At 31.3% G+C, this 25,220-nt stretch overlaps 1 protein-coding gene across 4 annotated transcripts in view; it reads left to right on the top strand.

The window, feature by feature from the left end:
- Positions 1–23,254, top strand: part of LOC148627404 (cytosolic 10-formyltetrahydrofolate dehydrogenase-like) — a 50,446-nt gene extending 27,192 nt beyond the window's left edge. For 2 of the 4 annotated variants that reach the window (XM_088572525.1, XM_088572516.1), the window contains exons 17-24: positions 68–249; positions 897–996; positions 1,377–1,475; positions 1,924–2,089; positions 5,739–5,844; positions 6,467–6,666; positions 19,791–19,859; positions 20,204–23,254. In XM_088572525.1, coding sequence (XP_088428651.1) covers positions 68–249; positions 897–996; positions 1,377–1,475; positions 1,924–2,089; positions 5,739–5,844; positions 6,467–6,666; positions 19,791–19,855 — 918 coding nt within the window. In that variant the 3' untranslated portion in view covers positions 19,856–19,859; positions 20,204–23,254. Of the gene's footprint in view, positions 1–67; positions 250–896; positions 997–1,376; positions 1,476–1,923; positions 2,090–5,321; positions 5,478–5,738; positions 5,845–6,466; positions 6,667–19,790; positions 19,860–20,203 lie in introns of those variants that run through there. The other 2 variants (XR_015920670.1, XR_015920669.1) reach the window with 2 other exon arrangements.
- The last annotated feature ends 1,966 nt before the right edge of the window (positions 23,255–25,220 follow it).

Raw genomic sequence — 25,220 nt, 5'->3', positions numbered from 1 at the left:
CTATTTTCAATGTGGACAGATAAACACCAAAAAAATCTTCATTAAAATGTAATCTCTTATTTTTTAGGTAACACCACTTACAGCACTGAAGTTTGCTGAACTTGTTGTTAAGGCAGGATTCCCACCAGGTGTCATTAATATACTACCTGGTCCAGGATCATCCATAGGTCAAGCCCTGTCGGAGCACCCAGATATAAGGAAACTAGGGTTCACTGGTTCTACACCCATTGGTAAAACTATTATGGAAAGGTAATTCACAACTTTTTTTGTACCTTGTTTTACTTTGTAAAAAGGCTTTCCCATAAATAGTGTAACAAGTAGATACTTTTTGATTTGTTGGTTCTCTTTGAGCAAACCAGGTTATTTTGTATAACCTGGCTTGGTACTATGTGGTCATTAACATAGATTGCACTCTGATATTCAAATAGTCTCAAACAAAATAACAGTTTGATTACAAATCAGTGAGTAATATTTGGACTGTCATCCATTAGAAATAAATTATAAGGAACGTGTCTAATTTTTTATTATACTTGATAACCTGGATTAGGGCAGATTACACTACACAAAGTGTAAACTGTCGCAAACCACGTTATTTTGTATAACCTGTTCAAAAATAAGATTCCATTAGTAATTTAGAATACATTGGTCTATATCTGTGCTCATTTGTATCTTTTCCAGTGTAAGTGTGAACTTTAATCCTCCTATATCACCTAATTAATTTCATTCAAACTATCCTAAAATATTCAGTTTACAGATCCATTGTAGACTATAATGGAAATTTTGTTTTCTAGCAATTTAAAAAAAAAAGAACAGTGAAAAAATAAAAAAAAAATCATTTGATTAAGAGTAGTGTTACCTTCAATATACAGATTTTATGTTTTATCTATACACTGTAGTTGTGCCAAAGTTAACCTAAAGAAAGTGTCATTAGAATTGGGAGGTAAATCTCCTCTCATCATCTTCAGTGACTGTGATATGGACAAGGCTGTTAGAATGGTAAGCTTTCATATGTAATGGCATTTCAACTTTTATGGAATTATTTTGCCTTTCTTAAAATGGCAGAATTGAACCTAATTTGTTGAGGTTTTTATATGGATTAAGGATTTTTATTAGTTTTTCTGTCCTCACATTGTTTGATAACTAAAAATAGCTTTTAGATTTCTCTTTAGTAAAATGTTAGCATTAATAAAAGGAAGGTACATTTTGGTTTGCATTGCTTAACAAATTGTGTTTTAGTTATGGGAACTTATAAACACAAAAATAATGGGGTTTGGCCTATGATGTGCTGCTTCACTATGGTTGAGATAAGTCCTGTTTTCATTTCTACAATTTAAGAGACCATTATATGTTTAATTAATGCCTTAATTTCATTTCAGGGATTGAGTTCTGTATTCTTCAACAAGGGAGAGAATTGTATTGCTGCTGGCAGACTATTTGTGGAAGAGTCCATTCATGACGAATTCTTAGAAAGAGTGGTTGGTGTATTCAGTTGTAATAAGCTATATATTTTTATATTTAACTTCGCTTGTATGAAGATTGGTTGTCAGCACCAATTATTTTAACTTGCATATCAATGATTTGTTATTTTGATCTGCTTGTTAGGAAAATTGATTTAAATATTATTTTGTATCCTGTAACTTTCCTTTTTCTTTTTGATTTTAATATTTATTAGGTATAGAAAGGTAGTTTAAAGTTGTAACTACATTTACAGTTATAATTTCTCAGTTTTTGCTTTGAGGAAAACAGGTAGAAAAAATAGTGATTTGATGTTATCTTCATTACCTGCTAGATTATAGCCTTTGCTTTAATAGCATGGCTTTTGTGATCATTAAATTTTCTTATCTGACATTTTTGTATTAAAATGTTGAGGATTTTGTTGATTTAAGACAATGTTTCAACTCTGTAGTATTTTACTTTACATAGGTAACAGAAATTAAGAAAATGAAGATTGGAAACCCACTGGACCGATCTGTGGACCATGGACCACAGAATCACAGAGCCCATTTGGAGAAGCTGTTAGAATACTGTGAAATTGGGGTTAAAGAAGGGGCCACTCTGGTATATGGAGGAAAACAATGTGATATGAAGGGTAATTCTTAAATTCATCTTTTATATGAATTGTGTGCTCATCATATTAGTGGCATAAAGACTAGTCAAGTGTAAGGAACTATAGTTAGATTTAAATTTTGATGATTATGGGCAGTCAGTCCTTCAAAAACTAGTGGTATTCACTGAAACCTTACAAGTGTGGATGGTGTGTTCACGTTTCTCCTTCCTTGGAGTATCGAGCATAGAACTGATATGGGGATTTTTGATCTGTGGACAAAACATGGTTGCTGTTACTAAAAATAGAACATAGGGGTCATACAGTAGTTTTTCACATATATCTCCAATACCTTATTATAAGGCCTTCAAAAGTCTTCAGGGATCAAATTTGTCAGGTAACTCCTTGTAAGAGATATTGCCTTTGAAAGATGAAAAATGACAGTTTTTTTTTTCAGTTTTCAGCCAATATCTTGAAAACTGTAATAGATGGAAAGAAACTTTCTTTTGCTGAAATGATCCCTATTATAGTCCCAACTAAGATTTCTTGAGTCAAAATTGTTGGACAACTCCTTGTTAAATTTATTGCCCTTGAAAGACATACTTTAACTAGGCACGCGATTCAGGCTCCTGGGAGCCTCTTGTTTCAATTATTATAATTGGTGAGGTTTAGCTTGTGTGAAATCACTATTTTTTTAAATTATTGATCTAATTTGGATAATTATAGAGAATCTTGAGTAAACGGCATTGGCAAATGCAATGCTTGCAGTTCACTTTATACCAACAAGTTCAAAAGAGTCAGACTTTAGTTTGACACCATCATAAAAAAATTGAGATAATTTTTCATAAAGTAAAAATAACAGTTCCTCTTGAAAGAATTGTGACAAGAATATTTTACAGGTTAAAGGAAAACAAGGGGAAAAATAATGAAAGTGAAAAACAGCTTGCTAAAACTGTGCCATAATGTATAAACTGTTACATGTAAAAGCAATATCGATAGATACACGAAGATCGATTTTATTTATGTTTCACCATCCATATACACATAAAATATATAAAGATTATAATGCAATAAAAAATTTATTAATGCCATTTTTAAAAAAATATTTGAGAGACGATAAAAATCTAAATAGAACTTTAAAAAAGTGTTTATTTAAAAGTTAAGAAAAGCAGTATCTGACACTAAAAACATTAAAATCATCCTTGGGAACTTTACAACCTTTAAGAAAGTCTCTAATTCAAAAAGAAGTAGATAATAATAAGATTCTGATAAAAAGAGGCGAAAAAGTTTCAAAAAATAATTGAATCAATAAAATCAGTGATGTAAAAAAACAATTCACCTATTTCCAGTTTGCAGGTTTTAGCACAAGCTTGAATCAGTGTTACTTCTTGGCACGCTAGGAAAATGGACAGTTTTTTCTGATTTTTTCAGACCAAGTATATTATATGTATAAATACATGTACCATAAAATCATCATTTAATTTGCCTCTTAAACCCCTGTCTTGATTGATTGTTGTTTGAGCTGTGAAAAAAGTAAAATGTTGGAGAAATGTGAATAAACCATGTGGATACAATATGGAATCTTGTAATTACAGTTTCTATATATTCAGATAAGGTTGGAACCACTGGATTTTAGACATTTATATTGTAACATGGTTTTATTTTAGTCTTCTTGCGTTATAATGGTAAAAAATATTGGATTTGTTTCAGATTCTACCTATTTCATGCACACATAAAAAAATGGCAATATAAACTCTCAAAGACTTATTCAACTTGCTGGTTAAGAACTTGGTGTAGCCAGATTGATTTTAAACTTTAGTGATCCATCCACCTTTCATATGAAAATCATGTGAGCATTAAATGAGCCTAAACCCAAGAAACCATTGAAAGTAATCCTGATTCAATTACATGTACTAGTAAATACATTTTCTACATGTATGTTATTACTTCCAAAGCTATTTAATAACTTTTATTTTCTTCATAAGTCTGTTTGTTGGTAGAATCACTTATTCATGATGTATGCAAGCTACATGTACATTTATTGAATATTCAAAGGAACAACATTGATTTTTGTTTCTATTTGTTAAAAAAAAAGTTAAAAATGCTTCTTGAGGGTTCATCCAAGCATTTGCTAACATTTTATAGTACCAGAATATCTTGATTGAAAGGGTTTTTTTTTTCTTAAGGGGGGTAAACACCAGTACTTATACAGGTAAACAATGCCCATATAAAGTAGAAGAAAAATTCTTCTGTTGTCTGGTCCAAGCATATCTATTAGACTATCAGACCAACAATTTTATGAACTCATTTCAAATAGCCACTGAATTCCACCTGTCCATCGATCTGACCATGCATCCAGTATGCTTAGGAGTACCAGTATTGTGTAATTTGTAACACAACAGGTATTGAACCATCATTACTACTAAACTTTTAACTATGTATGCACACATATTGAAGATAAGCACCTCATATTAATGAAAAATTTGACAAGAGGTCAACAGTGACACAGGTTCAGACAAGTTGTTGGTCTTGTTTTCAAGACTATGAAATGATGACTTCAAATTTGAGTTGACTGGTAGTTATTTTGTTTTTATACTGTCTGCACTATTTTTCTAGAAGTTCTATTCAATAGAGGACAAAAGTCTTATATCAGCAATATAAGGCAGGTGTAACATGTAAGAGGAATATCTTGATATTTAAAAAAAAAATAATGCCTTTTACAGTTTTACAACTAGGATTCATTTCTTCATAATTTAACAAAATCTTAAGATGTGAGCTGTAAACATTAAATGTTTTTATAGATACGAAACTTAAAAAGATCCTTGCTTTGTATTACCCTTGAAGTTATGAAAAGAGTCGGAGCAGTAGTTCTTTCCATAAACAAAATTAATTTCATGAATGCAGATAACTATATAAAAAGATGATATACTAAAACTTCAAGTACAAATGAATATGAAAGCTGGGATCATCTAAGTATACCACTTCTTTGCACATAAGAACATGTCATTTACAGCAATATTACAAAGTGTCCACCTTAAGATCATTGTCTGTTTCACTTCTGTTATCCTTCGGGTGTAAATTTACATCATTCTCTCTAAAACTCCGGGAAACGTAATAACGTAATTTAGGAAACATTAACTTTAGGAAAAGCAGAATCACAACAGTATTACAAGTTGACTTCCTGTCAGACTAAAATCTCAGTGCTTCTAAGGTCAAAGGATAAATTCACATTTATTACCATTATGAAGACTATACATATGACCTTTATATCACTTAGAATCAGATTTCATCATGACAGGAAATGAAAAGAAATTTGTTCATATGCAGAAATGACTAGACAGGTCACTTTGTGCAAAAGGCAGTCAGCTAGAGTAGTAGAAAATGAAGTTCTGGTAACCAGGACACTGGTCATACTACCACTATTGATGTCAGGGTAAAAGTTTATGAGTTGTTTAATGTTATATTGCAAAATGATTTTTGAATTTAAAACTGCCTTTTTCATTTCAAAAGTAAAGTGTCATAACATTTTAGTGGCCCTCTCATAGGTAACAAGTAACTCATCTCATATTAAAATTGATACTTTCATCTGATATGGTGTGAAATTTGGGGTCACCGCTTATCTGCCTTGGAACAGTTAAAAAAAACTTTGTTACCCCTATCTTATTTCATATTACTTAAATGAAACTAATTTTAGGCCTATTTATGGAGCCCACTGTGTTTACTGATGTTGAAGACCACATGTTTATTGCTGATGAAGAATCATTTGGTCCAGTAATGATTATCTCTAAGTTCCAAGATGGGTAAGTAAATACAGTTATGGCTATAAGTAGTTATGCTCCTTCCATTTAAGGCACTACTTTAATGGCACAATTCTTGTTATTTCTCTTATCATTTCTATGTTCTTGCAGGTTAAGTAGAGAGAAATGGCAGAACCCTTCTATATCCATTGTTTAAACATACTATGTTGGTCAAGGTATTGACTAAAGGTTTATGGTATATACTGAGCACTTTACTTTAAATTCAGCACAGGGAACTTCTCCCACTAGTTTTGTGACATTAGTGTGAAGGTTTATTTACATGTAAATTCATTTGTTTGGAGGTCTGTCCTTTTCTGTAACTTTTAAGTAGAACTTCTTCTAAACCATTCATTGGTTTTTGATGAAAATTTAATAAATGTTATTTGATGTAAATGGTTAATATATTGTATATTGGGTTATATTTGGTTAGTGTTAAAAATAATTTTAAAATTCTTAGATAACTTTCATTTTGTTTTAGAAACATTGTGTTGTTGCAAACATATAATTACACTTCAAATTCAGAGCTGAATCAAGCTTGAACATTGTGACTTGACTTGCCCAAACAGTTTGACCACAGCATATTGTATCAAGCTGCCTTCTACAAAGAATTTGATTTTCTTTACAGTGATATTGATGGTGTGATCAAGAGAGCTAATGCCACAGAATATGGACTTGCCTCTGGCGTCTTTACCAAGGATATAAACAAGGCTATGTATGTCGCTGATAATATAGATGCTGGTACTGTGTTTGTTAACACTTATAACAAGACAGATGTTGCTGCACCGTTTGGTGGATTCAAACAGTCTGGATTTGGCAAAGATTTAGGTCAGATTTTATCACTATTTTCTCTTGTCTTCCAACAAAATAAGACAGGTTTTAATCATTGTATCTGTCCCTCACCCCTGATAAGGTTTTTGTAGAGAAAAAAACCTGTGAATGTAACCTCAGAGATATTTTTGTGGTAAAAGAGAGACAATCCTGGTGTATTTCACTGAACATACAATATATGTTCATGTGAATACTTTGAGATACACAGATTATGATAATAAATTCTCTAATATGGGAATGAGTTTATGATAGATTTATTCTTTTCATTTTTCCTTCGCTTTTGATGCTAAGGTTTGCTCTGAAGCCTTTGTATAAAGATGATGTCACCTCCTCTTCAAACTTGATGTTTATTATGAGACAGGGTTTGTTATTATATGCAGTTTTAATATAGTTATGACTAACCTAATTCTCTACAGAAAAGGGAAACGGGTACATTTTTATTAACATATTTTCTTTTTAATTTGAAGTACTGACAATAATATGTACCTATGAAAGTTGTTATTCATGAAAATTTTCTGCATTTGGTTTTTCATTTTAGAAGAAATACATAATAAGTCAGCTGTTTGGTGACATATGTAACTCATTTGTGCATTCATTCCTAAATACATAATAAGTCAGCCGTCTGGTGACATATGTAACTCATTTGTGCATTCATTCCTAAGTACATAAGTCAGCTGTCTGGTGATATATGTAACTCATTTGTGCATTCATTCCTAAATACATAATAAGTCAGCCGTCTGGTGACATATGTTACTCATTTGTGCATTCATTCCTAAATACATAATAAGTTAGCCGTCTGGTGACATATGTAACTCATTTGTGCATTCATTCCTAAATACATAAGTCAGCCGTCTGGTGACATATGTAACTCATTTGTGCATTCATTCCTAAATACATAAGTCAGCCATCTGGTGACATATGTAACTCAATTGTGCATTCATTCCTCAATACATAGTAAGTCAGCCGTCTGGTGACATGTAACTCATTTGTGCATTCATTCCTGAATACATAATAAGTCAGCTGTCTGGTGACATATGTAACTCATTTGTGCATTCATTCCTCAATACATAATAAGTCAGCCGTCTGGTGACATATGTAACTCATTTGTGCATTCATTTCTAAATTCTGCTCTGTCAATTTGTTTGTGTATTTACAATGTGTCAGTAAGGAGCATATATCAAAACTCAGGGAAAAGAAACATAGAAATCTGTGTAAAATTCCTGAAATGGTTTGTATGCTATTTGGTGTTTGCCTGACCAAAACCCTTTCTTTTTATGGAATCGGAAATTTTTGATTGAAAGTATTTTAATGGAAGTTTTCAGTTTTGTACTTGTGAAAGATACATGTAACTAGAATGGAAGAAATTATTCTCCCTCACCAAATTTTACTTGCCTCAGATAACAGGAAATTGAAATCATAGAACACTGATAAACCTGTAATCTGGTGTCACTTTCAAAATTTTAAATACTTGGTTCTGCACATGTCTTTATATTTGTGAAGTTAACATGTTAGCTTGCTTCCTGAGAAACTTTAATGTTCTGGTCGAAAAGGAAATATTACAAGCAGCAGTGTCTTGATGCATTTTCTTACTGGCCTTCTTTTGATACCCAGTAATAGGTGTAGCCTTATTACCCAGGGGAAATTATTGGCTTACTTTGGTATGTAAAAGAGAAATCTCCAATAAACAAAGAACAGTTTAGAACAAGATGCTGAAACATAGAAATGCTACAACTGTTCTTCTAATTATTTTCTCAAAATTTAAGGAGGTAGACCTAGGGTAAGGGGCACAACTCATTGGAATGTTTGTAATCAGCATTTTACATCAGTCTTACGTAAGCATCATAGTATTTTGGACTGATTTCATTCTGTTTCATATGAAAGCTTGATTGGCTTTGGTGAAATGGAATATAATACAAGCGTATCACTGATTTCAAGAGTTATGTACCTTACCTTAGGTCTCCCTCCTTAAAGGTTCTCCTAACAGTGTTGCTATATTGACTAAGACTTGCAGTACTAGTATACATCATATGCGTATTACTATGATAGAGAATGTCATGTAGAAAGAAAGGTGTCTCCATGGCAACTTAAGAAAAGTTTTATCTTCAAAATGCTATTAGTAGTATTATTGATCAGAAGGACTTGTAGCAAGTCACATTAGAATTCAACAGTCTGCACAGCAGTTTAACTTTTCATATAATATAATTTTCTTCAAAGTTTCTTAAGCTGTGTGCCATATGATGCTCTGAATCAATCAATTATATTTATCATCAATTGTGAAGTTCAAATAGTCGTAACCTTTTCGTTATGAATATGAAAAGAATTATACATCCTTAGAATTTTTATGTCTACTTCCCGAGACAGATTTACCGTAAATCATTTTACATAATTCTGTAAAGTCAGCATAACAATTCTTATTGATTGCTTAAGAAAAATGAAAACATCTATAGTTTATTAATAGTGACAGCTGTTCTTGTGTAATAATTTTTGAAAAACAAATGTTTGGCTGTTTACAGGTTACATTACGTCTTTTAAATTTTATTTGATATACTTATGAAGAGGTAATTTTCTGTGCAGTTGTTGTAATTTTGATAACTGGTATTTTGAACTGTCTTGTCATTATTTTAAAGATGTGCAAAAATGAAAATGAAAAAAAAAGCAAAAATAAAAGTAGGGTGAATGATGTCATAAAATGCACATTTTACTCTATAAAACTATTATTATATCATGGTTCATTATAAGTTTGTGTATTGTATTTATTGTAACCAAGCATTGTTTGTGTGTTCACTTGCTTTGTGAACAGTGAAGTGTATTGAAGAATAGAATATATGTTAACTTATGGACTGACATGGTACTTTCATCTCCATCATCAGAAAAGACTTGTTAGCTCACCTAGCTGTGAGCTATTGCCATCACTTGGCATCCATTGTCATCGTTAACAGTTTCTTAAAACATTTTCTCCTCTGTAACTACTGAATGGATTAGCATGAAACTTGAAATGATTGTTCCTTAGAGTATTCTGCACAAAATGATCGTTTGGATTATTGGTCTGTTAAAAAACATGGCCACCATTACTAAAAATAGAATATAGGGGTCAGACAGCAGATTTGCGCATATATCTCCAAAACCGTTTGGTTAAACTGAATTCCGTCTGAATAAAAGTATTCAGTATGATGAGATCTATCTGTGGTCAAGTTTTGGTGAAAATCTGTTGACCCATGTGGGAGTTATTGGATATTTTTTTGCTGTTTTTGATGTTACTACTTTCAATAATCTTCTCCTCAAAAACTACTCTACAGAATTCAATAAAAGTTGATATTTTTGTTTTTTTTAGGGTATCTTAACAAAATGACCATTTGGATTTTAGATTGGTGAAAAAAAATGGCCTCTGTTACTTAAAATAGAACATAGGGTCAGACAGTAGTTTTTTTTGTATAAACAGTGTATCTCCAAAACCGTTAGGTTTAGCGTATATCTTAATCAGAATAGTTTGACAACATCTTGTTAAGAGTTATTGCCCTTGAAATGCAAAAATTAAACCAAGTGAGTGATTCAGGCTCTTGGGAGCCTCTTGTTTTTCTTCCTGTGGTTTGGTTCAATTATTTAATAGTTCAAAACTGCATTTGCAAAATAATTTTTAATTTACTGGAACCTGAGTTTATAGCATTATGCTTCTTTGAAAATCAATTTCACTATTGAAATTTAATCTGCATTACAGAATCAAAGAAGAATTTTTACTTTGTTAACCATCTTTGTGCATGCTACATTGTACTAAAGTTTTACAATTTAACTTCCTGGTTTCTGCAGTCTTTGTCATAGGATACAATGGAACCAGTAATAGTGGGTGCCTGTCTCTCACATGAGTCTAAAACATGATTCTGTGTCATTTTTATGCTTCCATATTAAATATGTTTCATTTAATGAAACAAATAGCACATTTTTTATTCTCTCTAAACCATGCTGAAATGGACAGTGAAGTACAAAACCATTTTCAGTTTCATACTGAGAAAATGCAAAAGAATCAGTGCTTTTGAGAAACAGAAACATAGGATTTTCCTTTTTGAAGCAAATTGATTTTTTAAACTTTGAACTATGTTCTATTTCTTTCAAAAGAAATGCACCACAAACATTTGGAAAACTGATTACAACCAACTGTATTTTGTCCCCAACAAGGTGTCGCGAGGGAACATAAAAGTGCAGGGTGTCCGTATGTGCATCCGTCCTCTTTTTCCACATTTTTTTTGTAATGCTTTTACCAAATAAGTTTGTTTTTGGCATGTGGCCTTATTATGAAGAGTTACAGATTAAGTTCGACTTTGTTTTTTTTTTTATGGAGTTATGGCCCTTGGACTTAGAAAATTTCAGTGAATTTTAAGTTTTCCGCCCTTTTTTTCACAGGGGACATTGTAATGCTGTTCTTTTATTTAGTCTTCACAACTTTTCTAGAAAACCTGAGGATGCTTACTCTACCGGTGCACCTAGTCCATACTCCCAGTTTTTAGTTGAGTCTGTTGTTTCTACGTGCACTTTATTTTTTGTTATTTGGTTGTGTGTGTCTTTATCAAGTCATCATTTTTATTACCATTTGAATCCTTGTTCTTTGTTTTTAATTTTCCTTGAACAATACTGTCCCTGCATTAACCACATAAAAAATTTAATGACCACAAGGAATAAAAACTTGACTTCATAGCTATAGAAGAGTAAAGGGTTAATGTACTTGTCTATCTATAAATTAGAATTTTCACCGATGAAACCTTTGGTTAATATTCAAAGTAGTATATGATAGGTCTCAATGTAATAGTGAAAAGAGTCATTTGGTTTCGACAGAAATTGCTTTTCCGGTGTAGGAGATATTGACCAGATAACATATAGTTATAGACAATACTTGTAATGTATATATAGCACAACAGTGTCATGTTTAATCTGGAATTCCTTTTAAAGTTTTCCCTTTATAACAATGCATTATAACTCCTGCCTTTGTTCAAGCCACCTCTGGTTTTCCCTATATTTTTTTGCTATTTGAAATCATTTTTAAATGCTTTGACGCAAGTTATTATAGAAATAGTAACTGTATTAAAAATTCATTGAAGTTTATAGTTTGGAAGATCAAAGTCTAAGGTCTTTTTGTAATGTAAAACTTTTTTTTATATAATTGCAAACTTTGTCTGAATAATATGTGTAAATGTTTTAATTTCTCAATTTGAACTTTTTAAAGGTTATAGAAGTTCAAGTGATATAATATTTTATTTGCAATCTTTGCATGAGGTTTATTTTGTAGTATTATTGCATCAATATCTGAGAATACCCTAATGTTGTTCAGATTACTACTGAATATTGCATGATGTTTGGAGTGAAATATGTGATTAAGACAGAAACCTTTCTCCTATTTTGTGGAAATGTCCATTTTATTAAATAACAGAGAATAAAATTTGTATTGAAAATGCATTTGTTCTATCCATATTGTCATGAAATAGAAGCAGTAGTTTCAGTAGTGAATTTATTGCATGCACTCTTTTTAGTTGCTTTTTATGGGATGCTTGTTGTCTATTTTTAGATTTTGTTTGGGAAGTATCATGGTGCATTACTGTAAGAGAGTTATAATGACCTTAAGTTAAAATTACAATGTATAGCTGTATTTGATAAGTTAAGTGATCACAGTTCAGCCTATTCATTGTACAAGGTCTAATGGAAGTCATTTAGTGAATATATCAAGGATTCATCCAATAGATTTTGGATTTGGTGTGTTTATATGTTTGTTTGGTCTCTCTAAGGTCTCGGCTGGTGGTTTGTCTTGAAACTTTTCTTCTATAAAGATAGGCCTTCATCTTCATAAAACTTGGTAAGCCTGTTAGTATATTCCAATACATCATGATGATGTTAGAAGATAAGAATCAGAAGTGTCTGAAAAACTTTAAAAAATTGTGAGAAACAAAATATCCCTTGGGAAGAAAACTTTATTGTACATTTATAAGTAATTTGGTTTCAGTTTTCATAATGTGTGCTGATAGATGATTTTTACACAATTAGTACCATATAGCTGGAAATTTTTGTGAGGTTCTGATGTTTTGCAATGATCAGAGAATTGTGAAATTAAAAGCTTAATTCTTGTATCTATGGATAGGAAAAATAAAGACTGCACAAATTTCATAGCCATAGCTTAAATAGAGAAAGTTACCGGCTATACAGCATTACATTAGATGTTGGATTTTAAACCACTTTTATGTTTTCAATAAGTTTATTTTGATTGCCAAAGTATTGCACAACAATGATGATGTTAAATAAAGCGTCTGCTGTGTTTGTGATTACAGATGTGTGAAATTTTAATTCTCACACATGATCGTAATAATTACAGATTAATGAGGGATGAAGGCAAAATAAAGGAAAGTCATTTAGATTCATTTTCAACATTTCCCTTAAACCTGAATGACTGGAGGTCTTGTAAGCCAGATATTATTATATATCAATTTTCAGCCCATTTCTGAAACACAACGAAGTAGCAATACCATGTTGATACCCTATGCCTTATTGATTTGTAGCTTAATTACCTTTGAAGTATATTTAATACCAGGAAACTTTGTTAGTTTCTTATTGACTTATAATTTTGTTTACTTTTTAATACAGGTAGTTTATTAAATCCACTTTGTGTACGGTATATAGTGATAACTGTATCCATCTGTCATTTCGTTCCTTTTTCAGTCCACTTCTTTTTTTGCTACTATTTGCTCTACAACTCATTATCACAACCACTTGATATTTTTGCCCCCCACTGCTATGCAGATGGGGACATAGAAATAGTGGTGTCTGTCCATCTGGTCGATGCTTGATGGATTTTATTCAAAATTATTAGGATTGTAAGTCACCATTTAGATTATAGTGCCATCATTTTGAACAATTTTTCAGGAGTTATGAGACTTTTGCACTTCACTTTTTTTTGTGGTGGTTGTAGACATATGACTACGAGTTGCTTGATATAAAAGCTTCATAGAGGCATTTCACATTGTGGATTTCCATTTCAGAGTGAAATTTTTTAATCAGATACAGAAAAATTGATTTATAGAATGTTTCAACAGTTTTCAATGTAATTTTTTTCCTATTTAGTTATATAATAGAAGCCTGAGAAGATCAGTTTGACAAACTGATGAGAAAAATGATGTTAGAGCAGCATTATATAACTATTATACCCAGTAAATTAAGATAGATCGGCCAACACAAAATACTCTAGTCAGAAAGTCATTGCTCAAATTAATCCACATCCTGAAAAGACAGTTCTTTATTGGTTCTTATCCAATTCTGATTGAGTCTGTTTGGAAGCAGAGTACATTGATATATTGGCTTCTGTTTTTTCAAAATAATTTGTTAAGTGGTATTATATTCTTTATAAGGCTGTGGAAAATAGAACTCTAGTGTTCACTTGGGAGCAATCATATATAAAAGTATTCATTATGTTTGGCGTTCTGTGTTTCCTTAAAAGCTTGTCAGGAGATCTTCTATTTGTTATACCATTTTTACGGTAGCTTTTATTTCTTTCTTCTTTTCAATTTTGACAATAGAAAGTATTTAACTGCATCATTGCTCTGGTGATTCTGGAAAAGTGATTCACTTAAATTTTGCTTTCTAATGTTATAAAAGGGTCTTTGTATTTATACAATGTAAAGTACTACTGTCATGACTGTGGACTTAAGTACCAATCCATATAAAAGTCAGATACTGCCAATGGTATAGTGATTCATGATATAGAAAAACCCACCGAACAAACAGTGGTTTTTCAGTCAACATGTGCTATATTTTTGCATAACAATAATCATTTCGATATTCAGATCTGCACTTTTGAGAAAATCGTGCATTTATCTTCCACTTAAATCAACAAATGGAACCAACTCAAGAATGATAACTCTTGCAAAGTGCAGGTTTTTTGCACAATCCATATAATGTTTATCACAAAAGTGCAACAACCAAATGAAAAAATAAGACTTCTTATGTGATCAGTAACCGTTTCTGAACAAGAAATAAAACTTAATTTGATGGGTTTTTGACATGCATGAATCACCTTCTGTCTGATTTTTAGACAGACTAATACTTGATTATATAGGAACATTCATAATTAAGTAATTAATGCTCAATTGGTAACATTTTTTCTACATAAAAGAAAATTCAAAGTGAATTTGGAAGAGAACTAGAGAATGGCACAATTTATACATCAATTATCATGTGGACAAAACTCTGATCTTCTATACCACAGATTTTGTACCAAATGATTGATTGATTGTTAGGGTTTAATGCCTGAAGGCAATATTTCAGCTATACTCGGGCAATATACCAAATGGTTATCAATCACAAGTAAAACTGAGTAAAAATTCAAGTCCAGTTCTACTGCCAAACAAATAAAAGGATAAAATATTAACTACTCTACTACACATCTCCCTAATTTGGCATTTCTTTAGATTGAGATCTCCTCCTTTGAAATTTTTACCCTGATCTTAAATCAGTTGATAAGTGAATATATTTCAGCTGTTAATGACATCAGAATAAAATAGTAAGCACTAATTTTGGCATGTACTTCAGGAAAAAATATTAATTTTGTTTTTTTGTTTTTTTGGGTTTTTTTATTATTTTCAGCCGAAAAGTTGTGACTTCCAATTTAGCCTTTACTTTTTCTTTTATACATGTATTAATTATTATTTTAGAATATCTGACCTTAATATTTTATTCTTATGATGGTGATAGTAATGCATAAATGTCACTTACAGCTAAGTGCATACATACATGCCACTTACAGCTAAAGTACATGCATACATGCCACTTACAGCTACAGTACATGCATACACACCTCTTAGCTACAGTACATGTATACACACCCACTTATAGCTAAAGTACATGTATACACACCCACTTACAGCAAAATATTACTCATATGATATGTAAGGTTCCATTAGGATAGTTTTCCTTGAACTTTTAATGTAGATGAAAGAAGTTTTACAATACATGTAGGAGCAATAAAAGATTCTGTCTAATGGATTTATGTGTCTGACTGTTGTTCCCTGTGGCCCTCTTGGCATCTTTCTGTTGGCTTCTGTCAGTGGGTATTAAGCTCATTAAGCTATTGACTTCTTTGTTGTGTAAGTCTGTTCTCTTTCTCCTTGTTGGTTTCTTTTATCTTTTTTTTCAATCCAAAGTGCACATGTTTGTAAGGCCATTTACATAATTGAGTCTGTCTTTGTTTGTTTCCTTAGGGAAATGCATGTATATGTAACTTTATATCCAAACTTAAATTATTCAAACAAAGATAACCCCAAGATTAGAATTTTGTGCAATTAAGACTTCTCATTGTGACTAGGAATTCTTACATTATCCTTAACTTCTACAAGTAAGTATACTTGTACAGCAGCTTCACTTAATTGACAATATTTTCACAATTATATAAATGTTAAAACAAAATATTGGTATATTTCATTCACAATAAATGGCAAAGGCCCATAACAGTAATGAATTATTTTCAAAAATAAGATTCTTAAGATACATTTAAAATATAAAAAAATAACATACTATATGAATAATTAACAAAATACCTAATACATATTATAAAAGTATACTGCACAATCTGAGAAGTGTGATTCATTCTAAAATTAATACTTCAATTGAATTTCAATTGTCATTCCATATATCCCTGCATACTATCTTACCTGGCATATTAAGATTCCTAGGTGTAACTTGTTGCCAGTTTATTAACAATTTTCTATATTCATGATGATTTATCCATTTAATTAGCTTACCTTGACCAGTAGTCCAATCAGCTTATTGCATGATTTAACATCTGTTGTAGTCTATTGACATGAAAAAAAAATTGGTGTCCTCGACAATTTGTTTGGGAGAAATGTAGTGTCTATGCATTTAAAGTTCAAACAATCATTTCCTAACGGCAGATGTCATTTCCAAAATATGCCACTTCCAGTAGAATGACTTTTAGCCATTCATGTTCCAGAGCATATAAACAGATGTAGGAAGTGGCTGATGGCTTCATCCCTTTCAGAGCATCTGCATATAAACAGATGTAGGAAGTGGCTGATGGCTTCATCCCGTTTGGAGCATTTTAAGGCTTATGGAAGCCTGCATATAATGCAAGCTAATTAGATACTCATGATGTTGGTGAAACTGATTGATCATAAAAACTGTTGATTATCTGAAATAAATTGAAATTTTCTGTTCTATTATAGTAAACTGCCAAATTACGAATTTTCTCTAACATGTTCAGCATTTCGAAATCATAGAAGTGGATATGTTTAAGCCATTTTGCTTGTTCAATTTTGTTTTTGCATGAATAACCAAATTTCCTGCTGAGGAGACTTTGAATTGACAATGTTTGGTGCAAGCCATTAAGTCTTAAGATTAGTAAGCTATGTCATGTATTTTCAAGGTAAGCCATACTTGGAAATTGACAGAAATCTACAAACATTATATTAACTGATGATTTTGTATTGAAATTGACATGTATAAAGGCAATAAGCCCATTACAGAAGGAATTTAGCACAGCAGTGTGTTAAAATTTCATCACATCAAGACCCAAATGTATTGTCAACTGCTAAGCACAATAGATTTTTTGAAACAATTTTCATATTCAATTAAAGAATTGATGAAAGTCATTTATAGTTTTTGACATAAATGCTTCGTTTATTGATTCTATAAAGCTGATGTGGAATAATAAGTTTATTGAGTGTAATCCCTTGTGTCAGGTCACAAGAGACAAGACAGTTGTGTTTTACTCAAAGATAAAGGAATTATTCAATCTTAGTCTACTTGAATTTGAGGCTTTGGTAAGGGGTCGGTATAGGCTATAATGTCATCTGTTTCATCCAAGTATTATATGTGCATGTCTCATCTGAAAGGCAGATTATGTTAACATCTAAATCCTACTGATCTATGCACACAATATTAAAATGTAATTTTTTCCTTTCTTCAGGATAATGTCTTGAGAATTTATTCTTGTACCTAAGAGGGGTTAAAGCTCTGCTTAACAAATTTCTTAAAGTTATTATATCATTACCGGTGTACGCCCCCCCCCCCTTAAATCGGTAAGAAAAATTTTTTTTTACCACAAGTTTCACCTCTTGAAATTTGTTTTGCCTTGCTTTGCACTGCATTTAATTCAATTAACAGCCCCTCAAATCCTGGATCCACCCCGGACATAGACATACTCAACATCAGTTAATACAGAGATTCTTAGTATAGAAATATTTTGATCATTTCATTGCAATAATGAGCCATTCATAAGAGTTCAGTTTTTATATTCTCGTCTTGTTACTCCCTTGGAAACCCCAATTCAAGACTATCCTTCTGGATTGTTTGTTCTAGTGGCATCAATAAATAGGAAATTAAATTATGAATAAGGTATCCTTGAATATATTGATGTTTCAGAAATAATATAGAGTGTATAGATAGATATTAGTACTATTATATAGTAATCTCATGAAAAGCCTTGTTAATATGTGATATTGGAGATAAACGGAAGAACAGGAAGTTTTTACTGTAAAGAAAAATTGATAATCACTGGAAGAATGGTTACATTTTCGTTCTATCTCAACATTTGAAAAAAAAAATGTTTAGGAAAAAAGCATTTTAGATGTATTTTAAAGTTTTGAAAAATGCATCAGGTTAACAATGATATTTCACCAAGAGCATATTAAAGTTCTTCAATCAATGATATTGAATGAAAATACTTTGCAACTTCCTATAGAATAGACATATTAAGTAGAATCCTCCAAAATTTTGTGCAATTTAATTATAATGAAATGCATCTGTTAAATTCAGGGATGAGCCTGATATTTCCTAAGTTTTTTGCACACAGTTTATTGTTTATCTTTTTCTGGATTCTTGATTGTAGAAAAATTTATCTTCCATATGGCTACCTCTATAGTGGTATGGAGTGTGTTATAACCAGCCAAATTAGGGTTTCACATGTGAAAGAGCTTGTAGTACGTGGGCTGAGATACCCCCTGCACCCCGAACTTATCAACCTAAATATGATTTTCAGCTACCCTTATACTTCCAATTATGAATCATTTTGTCACCAAAAAATGAACTGAAACATTTTTATATTTCATGGCTACTTTTTATTCCTCTTTGAGGCACAAATCCATTTTTTTTTTATGTTTTTTTTATTGTCTGAACTTCCTGTAAAAAGTCGCATAAATTCGACTCTACAAGTTATTATTGCTCAACCAAATCTTCTCAAATTTGGTATCATTCGATAATTTAATTTTCTACATTAATGAATCATGAAAAACTAATTTTCAAGAAAGAATTTTTTTCTTAAAATGTTAAAAATATTAGCCCTACCCCTAGAACACTGGTCTCAGTATCCAAGATATTGATGTACCCAACATGTCTGTTCAATTCAGGCGCTTTGATTTTCTTTTTTGGGGTAACAGTTGGTTTTGTGTGATACAGTACATTTATATAGTGATGTAGCTTCAAATGAACCTAAGATATATAGATATACGAACTTTTCCAAGTCCAATTAAGTGAAAAATTGACACACCTACCCTTCAAAAAAAATGTACCTCAACAGGAACCTAAATGTTGATTTTTAGCATATAATGTATGTAAAAAAGACAAAGTGGGTAATTGTGTTTTAACTATTGATGTATTCAAAACATCTAATTTCAGGTGGGTACTTTTCAATTTCAAGGTGACAATGACTTTTTCATAAAGGGGATTTTCGAAATTCATATTTTCTTCCATTTCACTGGTAATTGGCATTTCTTTTTTTCAAATACTGTTCTCAAACAAGCTTTTGACTGTTCAAATACAATTGTATAGAGTAGTAGCTTTCAAATGAGCCCATGTAATAAAACAATTGCCACTGCTATCCATGAAAAAAGTACCTCAACATGAACCTAAATGTTAATTTTTGAGTTTATAATTGATGTGAAAAAGACATATTGGATTCTAGCATTTAATGATTAATGTATTTCATTGTATCTGCTAATTCCATGTTCTTATTTTTAAATCTTGGTTGTTTGTTTTGATCAACCATTGCTGGATGTGCTTGTTTTATAACAGTTGAAAATATTTGCCAAAAAATCCATGAAAACCCTATAAGTTAGTACATTAATCTCCTTTTTTTTCAGGTGAAGAAGCCCTTCACGAGTACTTAAAAACAAAGGCTGTCACAGTTGAATATGGCCAACAATAGACAGGTAATTTGAAGTTTAATATTTTATTATTGAATCTATGATCTAAGACTTTATTGTATGTCAGGTATCTGCTTTTCAGCTCAAGTCACACATTTATTAACAAAAGGTTAGTGTACTGGCATTGCTTGAAAATGCTTCTTTGATATTCATTAGAATTTATGCAAGCTTTAAGCAAGATTTATTTGCACTATTTATCTGCAGTTCTATTTCCTGAATGTAAAATTTGATTTCTGATTTTTTTTAAATTAAATTCACTTATTACAATTTTTTTTCATGATGAATTGGAAATTTAGGACATATTATATATAAATTTCCCATTTATACAATTTAGTGTCTTTATTTTTCAGTCTTATCCCCCTAGAGGGGTCATTCATATCATTCTGCATTTGAAATGGAGATGTTTTTATGACCAAGAACACTTAATAGACAAATTCACAATACCCCTGTATTTGAACAAACTGTCAGCTCAGTCCCTTGTGGATTGGCGGAACATCCGCAATGTATTACTTGATTGACTTTCGGAAGAAATTTCATCAGAAATATTGGCTGTTTCTCAAGTGTCTGTTGTAATTATTGGACAATATATGTAACTGAAGATTGTCAATTTCAAATGTTGTGTCAGGTATGTATATTTGTAATAAAGACATTAGGACATTGACCACTAGGGAAACAAAAATTAGCTTTGAATTACTTACTTGTGTGTGAAATTTATATTTGATGGTTTTTTATTCCCGAAAAGTTGTAAGATAGTTTCCCGTGAATAATTTTTGTTATGAATAATCTAAATTGCATTTACAATTTTGAGTTAGTTTTCTTATCTGCTTTTATTTCTGTTGGACAAAGTGACTAAAGTAAATGTTTTTTTAGCTGTGGAAATTCTGCCCAACTGCATCAAAATAATATACTAATACAAAAAACAAGTTATGATAAGTGACTTAAGGAGGTAAACCTAGAGTAAGGGACACAACTCTTACAAAGCATTGAAACGTTTGTATTCAACCTTTTACGTCAATCTCATGTAAGCATCAAAGTAACATGGATTAATTTCATTCTGTTTCAAATGAAAGCTTGATAGGCTTTGGTGAAATTGAATATGATACAAACATATCACAGATTTCAATTGTGTTCCTATCCCTAGATCTACCTCCTTGAACAGGAGATTTGCAACAAATTACAGATCAGACCATTTAGGATTTGAATGTCTAGCTGGCCCTTTGAGATTAAAGAATTATTACAAGAAATTGAAACTGAGTGAAAAATGATTTTATTTGTTTGTTGATAAATTTATGGCAGCCAACAGTGCTAACAGTTAGTTCCACTATAACTCTATTTTGTTACAATATATAGTTAGTTGTTGAGTATATCAATTGACAGGAAGGTCCAGTTCAGCATTTTACTTCCTAAGATTATTTAGAGCCTTAAGATCTACATTTTACCATTGTTATTGTTTGTTTATTTGATGTTGTAGTTGTTTTGATAGAATATAACATTAAAGGTTTATTAACCCAACTTTGTTTTAGTTGACCATTAACATCGTGTTTTAAGTTGTGAAATATCTTGACTCAACTTTCTAATGTCATTCAAGCAATAATTTGAATATTTCAGTAGTAAGAATTTGCGGAATCGATAATAAAGAAGTCAAGACTTATTTCTTTATAACAATAACTTCGTGCTGAGTTTGACAAAAACTTGTATTAAAATTTTATGACCACATAAGAAATGACACCGATTATTTTTTCTCTTCATTTTTTTTGGTGATTGGGCATTCATGTTTATTAAATATTTCTAGTCCTTGCTTCTAATGTACGATTTAATGTCTTATATTTATTATGAAACTGTTTGCTTTTCGGTATAAACTATTTTTATCTCATAAGTAGTTCAATAATTTGGTGAATCTATTAATTTTTTTTGTTCTTTCATTGATTGTGCTCATGGACCAAAGAAACTTGATTATGTCTGGTTATGTTTTACCACAGGAAACTTAATTATGTCGGGTTAAGTTTTGCCACAGGAAACTTGATTAGGTATCTCTCAGATGGTGATTTTTGTTAAAAGTCATCATGGTTGGTTCATGATTAAGTCAAATTTTTATTTTACCGATTTTATTCATTTATTTTAATCAAAATTACACGAACTGCTCAGTTCATGATAAATTGGTGAGAGATGGATGAACTGTATATTAATGAATCTGCCACTAAATGTATTTTTAATATTATTTCAGTATTTTACACAGATCATACGAATTATAATATAGTCATTAGTCAGTGGAATTTATTTTCACGTATTGCATTTAACGGCAATCATGTTTGAATAAATGATCTAAATTCATCTTGTACAATTCAAGTAACACAAGATATTAAGTAGCATTTTGTAACTACATTTGCCAAACTTGGTTTAAAGTCAAGAAAGCCAAATTCAATTGTCCTACAAGTCTTTTTTCAATGCGATTGGTACCTACATCCCATGTAATTTGAAATAACAATAGGAAACTCTGACATATGTCTTATTCAAGCTTTAGTAGTTATTTTTTTGCCAATTATCTTTCATAGTAATAACTATTTTGTCTAATTAAATGTTGTTTTTTCTGTCTACAACTGTTACAAAATCACCCGCTAGGCAAAATTGGTCCGATGAATATACAATCTATATTATTAAGTTACCCTGACGAACTTCGTGATTTTTATATATATTTTCTTTTATTTTCCTCACCTACATATGTATAGAGTGATTGTACACAAAGTTATGTTTCAAAGAATCGGATCTTAAACGCATGTATGAAACTAAAAAATTGACTTTTAGTAATTTAGTACTGTTTACCTTTTTTAATTCTTCCAAATTCACTCTAAATATCTTCAACTACTATTAGGCCTAGAGATGTTTATAGGTTCAAAGTTTGTGTGACGTGTTTTCAAAGATTTACTTAAAGGATTGTGGTCATTTACGATGTATACGAGATTTTCTTTATTCAATGGTTTTCGTTTGCAGTGATGATATGATCATTTCGGTGGAATGTAATATAAAAATGTATTTTTTGTTTGTTTTTGTTTTTGTCTTTTGTTTTTTGTTTTGTAAAATGGAAGTGAACGCATAGAAACAAATAGAATTCAACATTAAGTCTCATTCATGAGTTTTCGAAGCGTTTTTTTTTTCTTCAAAAACTCACGAATTAAAGGTGTTACGAAATAATTTATTCACGTGTGTGTGTGTATTTTTTTTTTCTTTTTTTTGTTTTGAACTGTTTTGAATGGTTCAATGCCAGGTGAAATGAAATGAAAACATATAAATGAAACAACATATGGTATTGTAATAGTTGGACAAATCGTGTGAATTGTATTTTTTGTCATATTTAACTGAAGCAGATGTACAGTATATTGGAAATAAATCTTTTTTTCTCGCAATTGTTCAATGCATTTATGTCGGACACACAAATCACACATTTTTCGATAAAACACCCCCTGCCATATCCATCAGTGTGCTTAACGCGAATTTAGTTCACATGAAATTGTCACTTATTTACATTGAATTCATGCGATTTTTATGTGAAATTCACTCCATGTGAATTTTATATGAAGGTTCGATTTCAATACATTGTACATGAATTCTGCGAACCAGTGTATTGGCTCAATTCAGGTGAAAAATGCCTGTGTAGATTCGCGGTTTATAAGACATTTATCACATGTGACAGGGATGTGAATGAATGATCCTTTCATAACAAAAACACTTACAAATATTTTGAAGAGAGCACTATAACATACAGAAAAAATAACTAGCTTTAAGTAATTTTGTGTAAGGCACTGACTCCCTTTAAAACATAACGCCGTACAAAAGAGCAGCTCAAAGGTTACAATACATAGAAGAATAGTAGTCGTTGAAATGATTTTGCTTGTCTTCCGATTTGGTCAAATGTACTGTTTGTAGTATATGACATTCTTATTTATTGTGGAGGCTATAATTAATCAGTGCTTCTATTTGTATATAAATACGATTATTAAAGTTGGTTTTATTATATTTCTTTAAAATGGATTTTATGTCTTTTTAATGGATTGTTTTTGTTTGTTTGTTTTTTGTTTGTTTTTGTTTGTTTGTTTTGTTTTGTTTTGTTTTGTTTGTTTGTTTTTTTTTGGGGGGGAGGGGTGCGTTCAGTTCTTAAAACCACATGGCAAGATCATGACTAAAGCATTACTTGCTTGATGGACACCTATATCAGTAATTCATTTCATAACATAATACAACTAATTGTTTACTAAAAGCAAATAACAATTAAAACAAAAACAAGTACAATGAGTCCAAAAGAAGCGACTGATGGTATGGTATGGAAAACAATAGATCGCAGGTCTATATAAACAAATATTCGTCTTGATATAATTATTAATAGATGGACTTGTCATATCGGGACACGCTTACAGTGACAGTCGTAGCAGTTTTTGTTTTATTTTATTTTGGAGCAATACATATACATTGCACTGTACGAAGTCCTAACAGCAATGACATCCTCTCGAATAGCATCTGAAAACCGTTGGAATTCATTGATAGATGGATTTTTCAATACGTAATGCAAAGACATTTAGTTTTACGTGTTTTTTAATTTTTTTTTTTATATCCCTGAACAATAACATAAACCGTTACGAAGAAAAAAAACAAAATCATGAAAACATAGAAAAATCACCTCGATGATGAATAGATAGAATATATATATATATGTCTCAGAATGTGACGACTCTATTCGCTACACTGCTGCAACGGATCAAATTGATACAGGGAAGATAATGTAAACGTATAGAAAGGTCTGAATAATTCCCAACGATGTTAGAACTCAAATTTGCATCGCAAACTCGTACCGCTGTGACATCTATGGCAACACCGCCTGCACAAAGTCCAGCGCCCTAGACCACTCGGTCAGCTAGGCTATATAAAAATATAGGTTTCGCTGGCCGGGTCATACCTCCCCGTAGGATTAATCTAGGGCTGTAACTTAGTACACGATGTATGGTAGTACGGGACAGTTCATTTAGATGTTATTATGTAGGATAGAGGATCAAATTAATGATGCATGTCACAACAAATCAATATTATACAAACGTCTAGTACGTCTTAGAATAAGACAACTGCTTCGTCGGATCACGTTTTAAGAATGTAAGAGTCTGGAAAATTCCCAACGATGCAAAGCAAATTTTGGTTGTTTTTTCCGAGGATGTGAAAACTCTTTGTCACACTTTTAGACGTACATATAATATTTATTTGTTGACATATATCATTAATTTGATCCTTCTTAACAGCACAATGATGAGCTGTCCTTTACTACTGTTACCGTACTCGTGTTCTAATTTACAGCTTGGATTTATTCCTACGAGGAGGAATGATCCG

Source organism: Perna viridis, chromosome 1, assembly GCF_037379345.1.
Source record: "Perna viridis isolate PV_CMFRI_1.1 ecotype Kerala chromosome 1, ASM3737934v1, whole genome shotgun sequence".
Taxonomy (NCBI): Eukaryota; Metazoa; Mollusca; class Bivalvia; order Mytilida; family Mytilidae; genus Perna; species Perna viridis.
This window is presented reverse-complemented; position numbering and strand designations above follow the sequence as displayed.